We start from the raw sequence: 18599 nt of genomic DNA on the forward strand, positions 1-18599 counted from the left end.
TTCAGTTCCCACGCAGTGATGGTGTAAATGGTTGTCTGTCTCTATATGTGCCCTGTGACTGACTGGTGACCAGTCCAGGGTGTAGTGTGCCTTTTGTCCAAAATCAGCTGGGATAATAAGAAAATGGATGGATATTTCATTCTGGATTTCAATTTCAATTTAAGAAAGAATGTAATTCCATTGTTGAATTTTTCAGGTATCAGTAAAGTATCATTTAATTACAGTGGCTTTGCCCTAACTCTTCATTTTTCTTGCTAAACATGTACATTTCTAATGCTTTTCCGTATGATTTTTTTTCCAGCTACTGCATCGGTTCGTCTTTGTTCCGATCGTATGAATAACCGCCGATGCACTTGCCCTCGCAATCGAGCACTGGGTCCTCACAGCCGCAATAAGACAAAGGAATTGTTGTGTTGCATATGAGACTGGGAGTGACTTTCTCTCCGTTTGATCTGCAGGCTGTAAACTACGAAAGCGCAGAAGAGGAGGCCGAGCACGAGGATCACGCTGATGCTTTCAATGGCCTCTGTCAGAATAAAAACACTGGTCTTGTGAGAGCTGGTGCCGCTGTGCTTTTAACTTCAGAGGCGACGACATCCAAACCTGAGCAGACGCTGACCAAAAACAATCACAGTCAGGACCTTGCTCCGTCAAGGGAAATGTCATTGGGGAACTCCCCAGTGTTGGGGGTGCACCCTGTGCCCCGACCCTTCTGGCTGTCCCGCATTCTCCTCCTGCTCCTATGCGTGACTCTCTTTGCTCAGGCTCCCCAGGGTTTGCCTGTGGTTGGTTATAACACAGAATCCAAAAAGGAGATCACGCTGGAGGGAGACTTGATGATCGGCGGTCTCTTCCCCGTGCACCACAAAGGCGAGGGCGCCCAGGATTGCGGGAAGATCAATGCGCAACGAGGAATCCAGCGACTGGAGGCCATGCTGCTTGCTCTCGATGAAATCAACAGGGATGAGCGCATCTTGCCCGGAATCCGTTTAGGAGCTCATATACTGGACACGTGCTCCAAGGACACTTACGCTCTGGAGCAATCTCTCGAGTTTGTCAGGGCTTCACTCACCAAAGTGGACGACAGCGAGTACACGTGCCCTGATGGATCCTATGCCATCCATGATGAAGTCCCGTTGGCTATCTCTGGAGTTATAGGAGGATCTTACAGCGATGTTTCTATTCAGGTATGTAGCCTACAGATGAATGTCACGTTACAGTATCAGGTTTTCTGGTTTCTGGTTTTGAGTGTGAAGTTTGGATTGGTTCTCTCCAGGTATTTCAATTTACTCCCGCAGTCTAAAACCATGTCCCTCAAGCGGCATAAACACATACATATTTTTAACATCTTAATGTATTTTTAGAAGTGTAGCGACCCCAAAGGTTTGTGTCTGCAAAAACGGGTGCAAACTTGATTGCTCATACAAACAGATGTCGAAGCTGATTAATCAGGCACAACCAGGATCGCGGCGACCAAACGCACTAAATTTCCGTGCATTTTTTTGGGGGGGGGGGGGGGGGGGGTCTATAAAGGTTAATTTAGCATGCGCAATGTGATTTATCAAACTCAACGCAAATTGAAATGGCTGATTTTGAATCTTTAAATAGTGCGTCTGAAAGGCAAGTGCAAACCAACACACAAAGTGGTGCCAAACTGGCGTAGGTAAAATTAGAAACGACGGAGATATTTTCCAATTGTGTAAACATTTTTAAAATGTCACAAACAAAAACTATTGCAACATATCTTCTATTCAGCTATGCAATTTTCGACGCTTCTGAATGATCTAAGGCCTGACTCGAAACCAGTCACAAGAAGGAGTCATGTCATATCACCTACGACAAAACTCCTTTCAACTCTGCGTTTCTGCGGGTCTGGGTCATTTCAGCGCACAGTGACAATTTGCGCTTCTCTCAGAGCAGTTTTATGGGCGTGCTGTCCCAAGTTTTAAACACAATGTTGTCAGTTACCCGTACATCCAAAAACATGACTGCAGTTGCTGGCTTTTCCAAAATTATCCGAGGGATTAATTTGTTTTCCCAGTAATATGTTTTTCTTCCAGTGATACATCCAATTTCATCCCTTCAAACTTAATTTAGAATTTGCGGTGCTCTTCAAAATGTTCCATGGTGAAAACCATCAGCGCTAAGTGCAAAACCCTCTTTTAAACCACTCCTCCACGTTTATGCCTGTTGCCAACAGCGCCCACAATCTGTTATAGTGAATGCATGGGTAATTGAGCGACTGCTGCTTTGGGATCTTAGTAAATCATTATTACTTTGTGGTGTGCTATGTGGGTCATCGTGAGCACACCACAGAATGATATCTCCATATTTCCTACCTGTGAGAGGAAGCATGGCGCCAAAGGGCATCTAGACTGCTAGAAAATAAATAGAAGTATGCAAAATGCTCAAATTAAGTCAGTTAAACGGTATGTGTGCACCCCGCTTTAGGTACATTAAAGACTCAATGATGCTCAATCCCAGTTTAGTTCCCATATCCAATTTTATATCTCTGCGCAGGTACAAGTTAAGCATATCAGTGTGATTTTATTCAATACTTGAAAAAATACAAATGCGAACGCAGGTAAACTAATACACGCCGACTCGGCACATTCACAATTACATCTGATGTGTCCACTGCCATTCCGGTCACATTGTCAGATTCATATAATATTACTTTCTTTCTTCCTTTTTTTTTTTTTTTAACCACAGAGGATCAAGGCCTGATTTGGATCTGAGTTTATGCATTTACCGTTTCTCCAAACTGGACCACATATGAAAAAACAATTGGAGTTGGATCAAATATGTAGTGCGAATGCAGCCTATGTGCCCCGTTGTGATCTGCCAAGTGCGTACTCAAAGTCAGCCATGATTGGCTGTAGCATTATAGGAAATAAATGGATGGATGACCAAAGTGTAAGCAGTTGGAGCAATTCCAAAAGGTGTACCTTTGCCTCTGTAGCGATAGTACACCCAGCAAAGAGACCATGATGGATGATCCTAACAGCGCCCATTTGGACTAAAGCGCCATGTGCAATTTCACCTAGTGAGATGTTAGCACAGGTTGGTAACACAAGTATCGGTTTCATTGGGAGGATCTGTTTACCTGCTTAGCTGATCTAATTTGGAGCATGCCTTTTTCGTTCTCTGTAATTCACACTTCAACAGCGGCGCTGTCAGAGGCTGACATGCTGCAGATGTTGTGTACAGATTTGGCTGACAGGATGACTAGTGACGGCAGATTTACTCGCCGAGGCAGCAGCGCCCCGCTCGGCTCCCTCGCGCGGACTCGATGAAAGCTCCGTTAATTGGGTCTCGAGTCTTCAGCACTAACATACATGTATATAATCCCAATCTCATTGTGAGAAGGGACAGCGTGTCACGCGGATCTTGGCTGTGTAAATATCCACAAATATAGCTGCTTCGGAGCATTAACTTCAACCCATCGGCCTGGCAAGCTGAGGACCACGTCTGCTGCCTCAGCTGATGACGTAAGGTTCACTTCACTTTGGATCATGTTTAAAATATCTGCATGGTGGTTGCAAATAACATCCTCAAAGAACTATTGGCTTTGTTGGACATAACATATGCATCGTTACTGTTATTTTACCTCGGATAAGCGGAAGGAAATGGATGGATGGATAAATGTTGAAGCCCTGTACAGATATTGTATTATCCTATAGCCTCAAAAAAATTATTTTGCTAGTTGTTTATTTGAAGGAGGCATTGTGTTGGTTGGAGACGGCTGCTGTCCACTGATTGGTCAACTTAGAATTGTTTCTTCCACTTTACCATGGGAATTAAATGTGTAACTGTCTTTTAATGCTAGGTCCCTATCAAAATGCAATACAATATACAATGCAATGCGTTGCAATGCAATGCAATTCGAGGTGGATTATGATTAGTTTCCTCTGTGTCACATATTATGGTCCCTTGTTCCTGAACAGTGTGACCTGTCTTCGCTCTTTAATAAGGTACAAGCATGACATTGATTAAGATATGAACTCTACTGTGACGTTTGCACATGTTGCACAGCTATAAGACAATACTGATGGGTATTTGGTTTGCCGTATGTTTTATTATTTAGCGATTTGTCTTCAAAACGGTCTTCAAGGAAAAGAAAAACATTTTTAACCAAACCTCTGGCGATACACAATGTGAGGAAAAACAAAAGCCCCGTTCAAAAGAAATGCCGTGCGTCTGGATCTACTACGCGTATCTACCATCATCTACAGCCCGCGGCGGAAACGCCACTTAAATCAGGGAACGTGTGTTATACTGAACCATTCCCAAATAAACCAAACCAAACCATGTGGCCATGTGTAGTTGTACAGTTATGAAGTGGCACCGGCTGTTATATTTCTTCCTTAGAGGGAAAACAGGTATGCATCTATTTGGGATGAGGTATTTATTGTGCCAGCAAACAATCCAGCGACTTTTGAAGAACAGTGTCATTTAGAGGATATGCAGTATGTTTGTCGGGCATCCGTATACTCTACATGCCGCGCTTCAGCTGAAACGCTGACGTTTTCACCCAGCCTCGTGGATGACCTGACTTCTGTGGTCAGAGGTCAGGAAATGGCGGTTAGCCATGGTTTGTTGACAGCAGAGGTCAGCGGAACACGTCAACGCAGATGCATAAATGCAGCATATGAATCACGGCTACAGTACATCTGTACGTTGTCCGTCAGTAGCTTCCTCAAATAAGCATGTAAACCCCTTTGCGCTTTCCTTTTGACAAAAGACAATTGTTTGTTTTTACAGCTGTGGAACAAATATTTTGACTCACAAAACAAATGGATAACCTACAGTAGAGCACAGTGATGCATTACGCAGACAGTAAGCTCCTGGGAAATGGAGTAGGAAAAGAATCCAGAGCGTCTATAATCCATTTATAGAATCCAGCGCCTGTAATTGGATTGCTGATGTAAAAGGCAGTTTGGAAATACGGGATTTGATGAACGAGGTGTAATTTTAGTGAGACCCTATATCTGGGGTCCTTAGAGAATGCCCCTGTCCTGTTGTAATTTATGGATGTACTATTATGAGCCTGTGGTTTCCCAGTGAATCTGCCTGATGTGCAGGATTGCACCACAGGGCCCTGTTCCCTTTCTCGCCATGGTCGACCCTCTTTATTGTAACAAAGTTCAGTCGTGACCAGTGAGCCTTTTTTTCCTTCCCTGGCTGGGAAACTTCATTTATCTAGCTTATGTAATGTCCGAGCACATTAGTAAATGAAATGTGGCTTTTGAAAAGTAGAGCTGGACAGGAAAGGCATTCCGAAAAACGATGCTGCTGAGCTGGGCCTACTTCTATCCACTGTGTGACATTTCAGGCCATTAGGTCATTCAGCTACCCACATTAGCGTATACATTTCTTCACAAGAGACAAACTAACAACTCAAGTAAATGGCTTCCATGCAATAACACTGGTGAATGCACAGGAGCCTGTCTGTAGAGAAAACAACCAAATATTTTGAGAAGTGGTAGCCAAAAACTATCCATCCATTTTTTTTTGGGCACAGGGCCAAATGTATGCTGCAGACGGAGGATTATCAGCACTGGGAGGGTGTCAGGTATTTGTGCCCTCGAACCCTTGGACCTGTAAGCGCTTGTTTCTACATACATTCACATTTGCATTTGAAGAATTGATGGAAGCGTGCAAAGACAGGACTGTGTTGTGCAACATAGCGTTCAACTGTTTTTCACCATTTCAGTTTTCTTGGCTTTTGGGGCGTGGCTAAAATGGGGCCCAGTGCCAGCCACACTTGGGTCCGGCATGAGTCCCCTCTCCACCACTGTTATAAGAATTGAACGTCTTTGTCCGTATCAGTGGTTATCCGGCGCAATTGAGAGTTACTTAGAATAATTACAATTACTTGTACCACAGTGCGCAGTTAGCTAGCTAGCTATGCCTACAACCTAACAATGCATCTTCCTTTGATGCCACAATTTACACAACAGCTCAGTGTCATTCTTTAACTTCCCAAGTTTAATGTTATTCATGCTGTTGGAACGCAAAGCATTGAGGGTACAAAACTAGCAAGAAGTATGTGCTAAAATGTCGTGTGAATGGCGTGTGCCGCCATGTTAAGAAACAGTTAACTTTCCCTGAAATGTTATGTTGCGGACACACACACCGAAAAGCGGCAAGTGCGGCGGTGACGCCGCAGACAAACCCGCCACCGCCCGTCCGCGCCGTCGCCTCAGGGGAGCCTCCGGAAGCCTTTTCGATCGTGAGCTAGGTGGTGGCTAGCGCCTCTCGTTGCCCGGTGACAACCTGAAGAGATAGACAGTTTTCTAGCCACCAGAGGCTTAAAGCAGATATATTTTCACGGCTCAAACATGTCGGGATGTGTAGGCGTAAGACAAATGCTGTAGGAAGTACAGTCATGCCTCGTTTATCACGGGAGTTTGGTTTAGTACCACCCTCGCAATAGGTGAAGTCTGCGAAGCAGCAACCACATATTTTGGGGATTATTTATACATATTTTAAAGTTGTATGAACCTTCCCAAACTCTTACTAAATCTTCCCCACACTCCTATTAACCTCTACCATACTCTTATAAACGCTTTCTGTACTCTTAAATGCTTTGTAAACTCTTAAACATACAGTAATACACAGTAGTACTGTAAACTATGTTTACATTGTATTTCTTGGAATGTGTTTTCATTATTTTTCTTTTCAGTTTTATTATTTTAGGCTAGGAAGCATTTCTTTTACCACAAAAAAAAAAAATACAGCATACACTCACAATCCTGGAATATGAATAACATGCATAATTATGCATTGATATCAATGTGAAGAAAAGTTGACAATACACTGAATCTGTACTAGGTGAACCGTGGCACACTGTTGCATCAGTTTTTCAGTGGGCGTGGCTTCACGCGTTCAGCGGACACGCCCACAGCGTTTGAGAGCTGAGACAGGTTTTTCACAAAGCCTCAGCTACCTGCCGATTTTTGGGGATCATTCAAATCTGGCAGTTGTATTAACAACACTCGTCTCTGTGATGTGTCACATTTAGAAGACATGCATTTTTTCTGCCTTTAAGGGCCACTGTAGTTCATGCATACATCTGGGAATGTATACGTGAGTCCAAGCAAGGCCCCAAGGTGGTCCACAGCAGCCCTGATCACAGGGAAGCTTGTTCCCTTCCCAACGGATCTCGCCCACCCTGAACCGATAACCTGTTTGTTCATCACCGGGCAACTGGGAATGGCCCATTGACTTGGAATTGTGCTCGTATAGCTGAAAGGCATCTACGCCTACGTTAATAAGTGCTATGATACCAATGACCAAGCGCCCAATATGTCAACAAAAAAAGCCAGTGGCAAACGTTGGGCTGCCTAGTGTTGTTGGAATGTGTCTAGAATCACTGCAGAGTGTACAGTATTTGCAACTAGGCGATATTCTGCATGATTTCTGCATTAATCCCTAGGTTTAAGTGAGTGTATTTCCCGCTCAGGATCAGACCGCTACACCACAATTTCACTGTTATTTTAAAGAGCCTGATCACCACGGAGACATGGTGGGAGCACGCTGAACTGACAGGTGGCAAGTGCTCTCTAAATCCGTCACAAAAAAGGAGCGTGTTTCTGCGCCGCTGTTGTGGAGGTGTGACAATCGCCACGCTGCCGTTACATGCGGAGGCGAAGTTCTGTGACACTCTCGCGGGCTAGTTCCTGTCTTCCCCATCTGTGGTTGCAGCCGTGCAGTCTGGTGCTTTGGCAGAGATGCGCATGGAGGATACGGAGGCATCATATGACAGTCCCGTTTCACAGAAACACTGACACAGCGACGGCCAGACGTGGAGGCAAGGAGATGGAGTGAGAGCCACCCGGCGTCACGTGGCATCAAGCCATCCAACAATCAAAGCACGTTATCTTGTGCTTTCACAAATAACTTTGTGAGGCCATCTGGACTCTTTCAATGTCACTCCTATTTATGTATTTTCAAGGCTTTCGAATGAAAATTCTCTGCTGCGTTTAAAAAACAGGTGTGACACTCAAAATATTCAGCTGGTTGTTTGCATACTGATTTTGCATGCAAAAAAATAAAAATGAAAAAATGTTTTCCTCCATCAAGATGTCCAACACCGTGTCTGTATTTCATCAGCATTTTCCTCATTTAGGACTCTCCGTCCAAAGGCGTGGGCTAATCAGATGTATCTCATATTTCAGTCCAGGAACATTAGCCTCAAGCCTTTCTTTTGATTTCTATATACTGAAGCGACTCCACTCGACTTTTTTTCTGTACCCCATAGTGATCTATGATGCTAAGTGTGATGCACTGCTTAAAGAGTGTCCATCGCAAAAAAAAAAAATAATTATATGAACACATATGAAAATCATAAATAATTCTCATATGATTAGATTATTCTGTGGCTTGGCAGAACTGTCTGTTTGTGTCGTTGCAATACAGATGATCATCTTAGCTATCCATCCATCCATCCATTTTGTGAGCCGCTTCTCCTCACTTGGGTCGCGGGCGCGCTGGAGCCTATCCCAGCTGTCATCGGGCAGGAGGCGGGGTACACCCTGAACTGGTTGCCAGCCAATCGCAGTCATCTTAGCTACTCATTGAATATTTCCTCATATTATATGTGAAGAACTGGGTAGCAGAATGCCAAATTGTGTGTATCCAAAAAAAAACATCTCAGACTTTGGTTTAATATTGCGGCAAGCTTTGCATTTGTCAAATCAGAGTAGCTGACCTTGTTAATGAATGGAAGCGCTCAATGTGTGATGCAGTATGAATGGCTGCTACATTCTTTGAGGGCTGTTGAAGACGACTGCAGCACACAGTAGATGAGACGTACTTCATCTGGCAGGATGAGGGGGCAGGATCTAAACCAAGGATCAAAAACTTCTTCTTCTGTTTGGGTCTTCTGGGAGGGGCGGATGGGTTTTTCATGTAGAAAATATCATCACATCTCTACGGGAACCTTTCACTGTTTTCTGCCTCTTTTATACGGCAAAGCCTCAAAAGAGTTGTATTGCTGTGAGAACAGAATGCATTAACTTTCGACTGTTAACTGCTTATGGGCTTTGACGTGACGATATTAACATACATTGTGCTTTATGTGCTAAGTAAGCACATTCGTTATATATGCTCGAGCTTATTTTAAAGTCCCTGCAATGTGAAAATGAATGTCTTCAAAATTTGACATACCACAGAGAAGAGTGTTGGTAACAACCAAGCCAAATTTGTCGAGTATCTTGCCACAATCCACTGGCGCCTTCAGATATGAGTCCCTTGACATTACAAGTGTTTTAAGGTTCTTTTACTAGATTTTAAGTGTCTTAACAGTCTTGGGCCATAATATGTATCTGATATGCTTTTATCATATCAACCCTCGTGGCTCCCGAGGTCCTCCTGGCACCCGGCCTTTTTATTATTCCAAAAACTAGAACCAAAACCTATGGAGAGGCTGCATTCAGCCATTGTGGCCCACGCCTCTGGAACAGCCTACCAGAGGGCATCAGGAACGCAGAGACTGTTGATGCCTCAATAAGGAGGCTCAAGACTCACCTGTTTGTGTTGCGTTTTAACAGATTTTTATATGATTTATTTAGATTTTAAATTATTTCTTTAATATATATTTAGTCATTTAGTCATCAACACATCCATCCATCCACCCACCCACCCCGTTTCATTGTATCTCCGATTATCTTTCAGTTTTCATCCTATGTTGGTGTCTTTTAGTCTTTTAAGTTTTACTCCAGTGTCTCATCATGGGACCATCAACGCCGGAAGGTGTGTTCGGTCTGCCCGCGGGGATGCCATTCTACAGCCTCCCGGAGACGGGAGGACTGGGGGTCTATACGCAATATGAGGTGTCCCACCCAGTCTACCCCTGTCGTGGTGGTCTCTGATGTGGCATCCTCTGTGGATGCGGGCTATGGCACGTTTCAGTGTGGATGGCTCTCACAGGTTGCGTTTCCTCACCCAGGATCCTCAGTGGCTTGCCATGTCTCTATACTATTAGTCAATAAGTGCTGTGCTTGTGTGTACGTGTAGTTGTGTGTGTTCGTATGAGTGTGTTACATATATATGTGGGGATGGGAGGGGTGGGTTTTTGTATATTTCCTCCTATTTTAATTCTCCGTTTTTAACTCTGTGAAGCAATTTGGGTTTCAAACGTATGAAAAGTGCTAAATAAAGAACATTTGATTGATTGATTGATTGATTGATCGATCAAAGATACGAGCTGTCACAAAATGTTCGTCTTGAGATACAAGCAAAATTTGAGATTCAAGTGTGATTCAGACCCACACCGCTAGATGACAGTAGCACACTTCACATTGGTTTCCTTGCAGTGGAAGGACTATATCAGTTGGTGGCAGTAATGTGCCATTACGATGGTTTGCAAATTGCCAATAGTCCTACGAAGAAGACCAAGGCCTTGTTGTTATTTGCCATGTTTGCAGTTTGTGTGGAGAGCAAATGTTATTACTGTGTGTTTTATACAGCACAATACTTAAGGAGTGCAATTTTACTTGTGGGAAAAAAACTTTTAAAAATGAATTTTGGGTGTATTTTGGTGGGGGTGGAACGGATTAATTGCATTTCCATTCATTTTAATTGGAAAAGATTCTTGGAGACACGAATGTGATCACGGAACAAATTGAACTCTCATCCTTCCGACTGCCTTTGTGGTAACAAACCAACAGAAACAAGATTGTGTCCGCATACTACACAGGAAGTAAAAAAAAAGAAAAGTTTATCACAGCAATTTATGGACGGTTATTAATTTATTTAAAACCTCTCACAGTTCAGTCAGCATCTTGTTAATGAAACATCCTCGAGGAAAAAAATTAAGAGGCTTTAAATTATGTAGAATATGTCTACCTACAAGGCAACACCAGCCTTTTCACATCACAATTTGGTTACTCATTGGTACCTAAATTTGAGGAGGATTGCAATGCAATTTTTCATTTTAGTAAGTGGGCTTTGGCTAAATATATTTTTCTGTGTAGCTTGCCACGACAGATAAGTCTGAAGAGAGCAGGCACACCGCTGCCAGCTGCTTCGCCACATGTTGAGAAATACTGCCAAGGCTGTTTAAGGAAAAATACAATTTTCTGCAGAAATGTCATTATCAGGCCATACGCATTCTTCAGCTGACCTGGCTTCCTCACCTTTGAACTGATATGAAATGTGCACTCGTGCATTTCAGCAATCTAGATTTTCATTTCGGTCGAAATATCTTAGATGAGACAGAAATAGTCCTAAATTGCTTATGATAATGATGAGCGGTGACAGGAAAATCTGACTCCAGGAGTTCACGTCATTTTTCATGTGTACTGTGTGTGTGTGTGTGTGTGTGTGTGTGTGTGTGCATGTGTGCGTCCAGAAGTTCCCGGTATACACCCAACAAATGTTCAAGCCTGGAAATTTCTGCTAGATTGACTCATTTGATATTCATCCCTCGGATTCTGCATGAATGCAAAGATCCCACGTTTTAAGCCCAGTGATGCATCACACAAGAAATGTTCCAGCATTTCCACTTTTGCAATGGAGACTCAACTTATTTGTAGGTTGAATTTTTATGCTTTTAACTTCTATTAGAAAATGTTTTATTATGCCTTTTGAGTCATTTGGATAGATAATAATTTTCTATCTGCAGTTTCACATGCTTAGTTGCAGCGTTTAACCAAATTGCTTTCACGACACAATTGTGGTAGTACAGTATCCAGAAAGGGACAATTGAGGTGGAATATGACTTTTATCTGGAGCGCTTGAGTTTCCTCCTAAATGCTGTGTTGATATATCTGAGCTCATGAGTGCAGGCCAAAACAAGAGACTGCATGAATCCCAACCATAATTTTTTTTTTTGCCCCCCCTTCAAATCAGTCTAACTGCCCTTAGGCATTCACAAAGACGCCTCAAGGAAAAACTAGTCTGTCACTTCTTCTGCACACTGTCCTCACTGTCACCGCCCTCACAAAACCTTGAAGTTCGAAAAGTTTCTTTATTCTTTTGTTCTTCTTTACTCCTAAACCTTTCTGCCCTCATCCTCTGCACCTACATGTCTTCTTTCCAAAACGTAGTGGGAGCTGACAGGATTTGCAGTTTTATGACAAATTCTATTCACCGTGGCATCTGTCACTCGCTAGTTGGCCGAGTGGTTAAGGTGTTAAGACTTAAGAGCCAATGGACAAATGTCCATGTGGGTTCAAACCCTTGAGAGGATGAGTGGCTTGGAAAACGGATGGATGGATACAAAATTGCATTCATTTATTTTCTACCATTTTTACCCCGTTTAGGGTCACGGGCCTTTCATTTTTACCCTGTTTAGGGTCACGGGCCTTTCATTTTTACCCTGTTTGGGGTCACGGGCCTTTCTCAGCTGACTTTAGATAAGAGACAGGACACACGTAGACAAACAACCCGTCACTGTCATGTTCTCACCTTTTTAGAGTCTTCATTGAACCTACAAAGCATGTTTTGGCAGGTATGCCATCCACGTGCGGTCCCCATCCCCTTTAATTCAAGAATGGCTGAAAAATCAAAATATATATGTATATGTATTCACCCTATGATCCTATGTTTTTTCCAGGTGGCCAACTTGCTGCGACTCTTTCAGATCCCTCAGGTTAGTTACGCCTCCACCAGTGCCAAACTTAGTGACAAGACTCGCTACGACTACTTTGCCCGCACCGTGCCCCCCGATTTCTTCCAGGCCAAGGCTATGGCCGAAATCCTACGTTACTTTAACTGGACGTATGTATCGACAGTCGCATCGGAAGGTGACTACGGCGAGACCGGTATTGATGCCTTTCAGCAGGAGGCCCGAGCCCGCCACATCTGCATCGCCACCTCAGCCAAGGTGAGCCGTTCCATGAGCCGCTGGAGCTATGAGAACGTGATCCGCTCCCTGCAGCAGAAGTCCAACGCCAAGGTGGTCATCCTGTTTACTCGCAGCGAAGATGCCCGTGAGCTTCTGGTGGCGGCCAACCGCATGAACGTCACTTTCACCTGGGTGGCCAGCGAAGGTTGGGGAGCGCAGGAGAGTGTGGTGAGGGGCAGCGAAGCTGTTGCAGATGGCGCATTCACCATTGAGCTGGCCTCCTATCAGATCCCCCAGTTTAATGACTACTTCACGGCTCTCCATCCGTACAACAACACCAGGAATCCGTGGTTCCGAGAGTTCTGGGAGAACCAGTTCCAGTGCAGCCTCCACAATTTAAGCTGTGGGAAGCACTCCCTGCGAGAGGCTCCGTTTCAACCTGAATCCAAGATTATGTTTGTGGTGAATGCAGTTTATGCGATGGCCATGGCATTACACAACATGAGGCAGGCCTTGTGCCCAAACTCCACCAAGGTCTGCGATGCTCTTAAACCTGGCAATGGCAGGAAGTTTTACAGGGACTATATTCTCAAGACCAAGTTTGAGGGTGAGCAAAGTATTCACTGGGCAATATCAAAGTGGATTTTGTTTTTCATTCATTTGCATAATTCTAAAACGAGAATATTCGATTATTTTCCCAATTTAAGTGTATTATTATTGTACTTTGCAACGCACTATGAGAACTACAAGTACTACACTGCTGCTTGATTTAAAAAAAACTAAAGTTCAATTTTGCAAAGAGAACTAGCGCCACACCCACACCACCATTTTCAAGGGTCGACTGAATCGTAGTTGTAACATCACTTGCTCTGTTCGTATAGAGAAAAAGTTTGTTTTTTGCCTGTCTACATAAAATAGCAGCTGCAGTGCAGTCATTTTCAATAGCTTCTCTCCTTTTCTGTGTTACACAATCTATAGTGCAACCCAGCCAAAGGACAGAGGCTATTGAAAAGCTGTCTTTGTCATTGTCCAGCGCTTTCTGGATGATATACTGTCCCTGTTTTAGAGTTTTTGTATTTTAACATTCTTTTCATTCATTTCCAACAGCACCATTTCGTCCACCAGATACAGACAATATCGTCCGCTTTGACGCCTTCGGAGACAGCTTCGGCCGCTACAACATTTTCCACTATCACAAGGAAGGTGGACGCTACAGCTATCGCAAGGTCGGTTACTGGGCTCAGAGTCTGATCCTGAACACAAGTCTCATCCCTTGGGCTGGGGCACCCACCTCTCAGTGTAGCGACCCCTGCAGGAAGAATGAGGTGAAGAGTATGCAGCCTGGAGATGTGTGCTGCTGGATCTGCATCCCTTGTCAGTCTTTCCAATACTTGCAGGATGAGTTCACGTGTGCTGACTGCAGCTTTGGACAGTGGCCTCTGGCTAATCTGACAGGTTGCTATGACCTACCTGAGGAGTACATCCGCTGGGAAGATGCCTGGGCCATTGGACCTGTCACCATCTCCTGTCTGGGGATGATGTGCACTCTATTCGTCATTGGCCTCTTCCTAAAACACAACGAGACACCCGTAGTGAAAGCCAGCGGGCGTGAGCTCTCCTACATTCTCTTGCTGGGAGTGCTGATGTGCTATACAATGACTTTCATCTACATCGCCAAACCTTCCACAGCCGTTTGTACACTGCGCCGTCTGGGCTTAGGAACCTCCTTCGCCGTGTGCTACTCAGCTCTGCTGACCAAGACCAATCGCATCGCTCGGATCTTCAACGGCGTTAAGGGCGGTGCCCAACGACCTCGATTTATCAGCCCAGCCTCACAAGTTGCCATCTGTGGCGGTCTGATCTCCTGCCAGCTGGTGGTGGTGGTGGTCTGGCTGCTCATAGAAGCTCCGGGAGTGAGAAAGGAAGTGAGCCCAGAGAAGAGAGATGTAGTCACCCTCAAGTGTAACAGCAAAGACTCCAGCATGCTCATGTCTCTCACCTACAACTGCGTCCTCATCATCCTCTGCACGGTTTACGCCTTCAAGACCCGCAAGTGCCCTGAAAACTTCAATGAAGCCAAGTTTATTGGGTTCACCATGTACACAACCTGCATCATCTGGCTGGCTTTTCAGCCCATTTTCTATGTCACTGCCAGTGACTACAGGGTGAGTTACTGCATCAAAATAACTAAACTTCCACACGGCGATTTTGACTTTTGTTCGGGGATTTTGTAATATAAAAAGAAAAAAAATATATAAAAAGAAAAAAATATAAATAAAAAGAAAAAAATATAAAAAGAAAAAATATAAAAAAATATATATACATTTTTATATATAAATATAAAAACAATATATATAAAAAGAAAAAAAAAGATTTTGTAATATAAAAAGATGAGACCAAGATAATCATGACAAAAACAAAACAAAACACACCATTAATGTGACTAATAGGCTTTTCATGACATTTTTGTAGTCACATCTTACAGCACAACACACCAACTGCATTGAGCTCCACAGCATCAGAGGGATCTTATTGTTCAAAGCTATCGGTCAGGAGAAGGGTACGCAAGACTTTAAGGGACAAAATTTGACATGAAAAGACAGTCATCATCAAATGGAGAAAATATAGTGACAGTACCAAGAACTGGACATCCCAGTCCAGTAGAAAAAAAATCTTACTCGGGAAAGTTGACTCTCAATGATTGTGATTTAATCATTATGAACACAGACACATCCCCAGTTAAAAGAGGGTGTGCACACTTGTGCAACCACATTATCTCAGTTGTTTATAATTACTTCCCCTCTCTAAAAGATTTCTTTTTTTTTTTTACTTAAGTTGTACAGGTTATAAGTCATAATGGTAGATTTGTTTTTTTTTATACCACAAAAATCTGGCATTTGCGCACGGGCGTGGAGACGTTTTTAAATATTGCTTGGCACATAATTGCTGCAGCATGATACAGTACTATCGTTATTGTTTTCAAAATCATGCATTAATATTGTAACGCGAATGACTTCCCCGAGTGTAAGGGTTCTCAACTGGTGGGTCGGGTCCCAGAAGTGGGCCGCAGACCCATTTTGGATGGGTCGCAGACAGCTAGTGGGGAAATTGCGTTGTTGTATTCATATTTTTTTCAGTTCCCAGAACTGAAAGGGACAAGAAAGGTTACTTCCTTGGGCTCTACCTACTAGTTTACCCTGTAAACAAATACACTGCAGCTCAGCCTGTGGCTGGTGGATGTCAGGGCTGCCAATATGCTTTTGGCAGTACAGCAAACTCACTTGAAACGGCCTTCAAAATATAATATTCTACACGTTTTCAGAGGATATTTTTAACCCGCCCAAATCTTTATTGTTCTTAACTTCTAGAAATGTGGCTCGTGACTTTGCCACAATTGGAAAATGTGGGTCCCAGGGTGACAACAGTTGAGAACCACTGCCCCAGTGGCTACCTTTGGAATCTCAACATATCCCTTACCAAACATTCGATCAGATAAGTCATTTTAAAATAGTGCCATATAACAAACTTGACAGACTGCCAGAGAAATTAGCGACGGACGTTGTCGGGGTATTTGCCCCTGGGAACCGAACACATAGCGGCATTAGGAAGGCAGAAGGGAGATGCAGACAGTGGAATCCCTTGACACAATTGCCTCTGCAGAAACAAAGCGAAGACAGGCAGGACTGCGAGGGCTGAAAGCGAACTGGACGTCCCAGTGTGTCCCTGCACATTGCTGTGTGGAATGGAGTGTGAAAGACAAGAATGCAGAGTCCCAGCTGTTCCCCCTGTCCTGGGACTATATGGAGCTGCTCAGATGAAGCCTCCCCCTTTCCCCTACTGGCAATGTGTGGAACCTGCAGGCAGAGCAGGCTCATCAAACAGATACAAAAATCTCCTTTGACCAATAAATAATGAGTGAAGCATAGAGTCAGTTTTGTACAAATGTTACAAGTGTTTCCTGAGTTTAATACCGCTTCTCAAATTGTTGTCACATCCCGATGGAAATCTCCAGCGAGGGGAAAAATTTGACTGTGGTCCGCCATGAAATGTTAACATGAATTAAATACAATCCACTGAGCCATGAATAGCTCATCTGATTATCATATGAAATATTGAAGCTGTTCTCAGCACCCTGAGGGAGAAAGGTCTCGTCTTGTATGTCAGGCCTGGTCATTTAATCTTGGCAGCAAACACAACTGATTAAACACCCCCAGTCACAGACGGCGCCTCCATGAAAACACCGAGGGCTGACAGGATAGGCAGAAGTACAACCTCTGACACATTACCAAACCTTTTGCGCTCAGAGATGGACCTTCAATCAGACTCAACCCATTTAACCATTGAGTGAGTTTCGAATACAGGAAAAGTCGTGCATAATCCTCAGCTGTCGTTTCACCAAACCAGGATGGGTTGGTAATATTTCACCAATTTATCACTAAAATATGACTAAAGAAGTACATTAATGACAGTTGGGGGGGGGGGGGGAGAGAGAGAGACATTGCACATGATAGATTTATTTAGAGCTTGTGATAGAAAGCCAAAGCAACGACACACTGGGCAATGAAATTCAAGGTCCATACCAGTCCTCCTCTTGCTGGCTCATCGAAAAACCTTTTCAATAACCACACAGCACAAAGCACAGTAAAAAAGAGAAATTACATTCTGAAGACAGGATTTATAGTGCGCAAAGCAGTGCTGTTTTCCTGAAATAAAATCACACTTTTCAAAGGTGTGAAACTGCCATAGCTTTACACGTCGTTCTTTATCCTCCAGCCGGAAACATCTCTCAACGAACGTTACTGCAGAAGCACATTCCTGGTCCTCTCCTCTTCCTTCGCAACACTTGTGAATTATTAAAATCACTGAAGTCATTCCAATGCAGTTCCGCATGCAATTATATTCAAAGCATCTTCTGAATTGAGCAAGGGTCATTTAGCCTTTGCCCTCCCTTTTGTACGAATCTCGATGTATCAATCACGTTACACTTATTGTTTCCAAATATTTCACACGAGGGGGATAGTCTTCTTGGGATATTGTTGAGACTGTAACTAATTCAATTGAATCTTACACATAATCAGTGTCAAAAATGAATGACCACACAGTAGTAGTTATACACTATTGTGTATTTTATGGTAGTTATTCAGACTTTCCTGAGTGGATTTGAACACGTTTGCAGGTGCAGACCACGACTATGTGTATCTCGGTCAGTCTGAGCGGGTCGGTTGTCCTGGGCTGCCTGTTTGCTCCGAAAGTCCACATCATCCTGTTCCAGCCGCAGAAGAATGTCAGCACTCTGAGAGTGGCCACCACCCGCTTCAGCGTCACCACCGGCCCGGCCTCCAGTTTCTCTCAAGGTACTTCACACACTCGCCGGCAGGTGACGGGTCACATTGTGTGTTTACCTCTTTGAAGCCACGCGTTCCGTGTCTTTGTTTTGCAGCATCAGCATCAGCCTCCAACGCTGTTCCCACGGTGTGTAACGGCCGAGAGGTGGTGGACTCCACCACGTCTTCCTTGTGAAGATCAGCTGAGTAGCTCCACCAGACGTTGTAAACACAATTATATAACCACTAGTCCTCAATCAGGTGTCTCAGATATTAAAGCGGACCATTGTCCTGACTTTGTTGTCTTCAAAGTGCTGTGAGTACAATGTTCCAATTATTTTCTTCTGTTCTTTGATTCAAAGCAATTACAAAGTAAATTCATGCCAGTTAAGGTTACATCGAGTGTTGCCCTCGTTTCTACTGCAACAATGATCGTGAATCTGTTCAATGTATTATATACAGGATGTTTTTCATGTAGA

General features: G+C 43.7%; 1 protein-coding gene across 1 annotated transcript; it reads left to right on the top strand.

Annotated features, from left to right (window-relative positions):
• Positions 1-650: 650 nt before the first annotated feature.
• On the top strand, positions 651-18576 carry grm2a (glutamate receptor, metabotropic 2a). The gene is made up of 5 exons (XM_061687399.1): positions 651-1187; positions 12566-13403; positions 13904-14961; positions 17973-18150; positions 18243-18576. Exons 1-5 carry the CDS (start codon positions 660-662, stop codon positions 18314-18316), a joined length of 2676 nt encoding a protein of 891 aa, XP_061543383.1. The 5' UTR covers positions 651-659; the 3' UTR covers positions 18317-18576.
• Positions 18577-18599: the final 23 nt, after the last annotated feature.

Source organism: Phycodurus eques, chromosome 10 (genome assembly GCF_024500275.1).
Source record: "Phycodurus eques isolate BA_2022a chromosome 10, UOR_Pequ_1.1, whole genome shotgun sequence".
Lineage (NCBI taxonomy): Eukaryota > Metazoa > Chordata > Actinopteri > Syngnathiformes > Syngnathidae > Phycodurus > Phycodurus eques.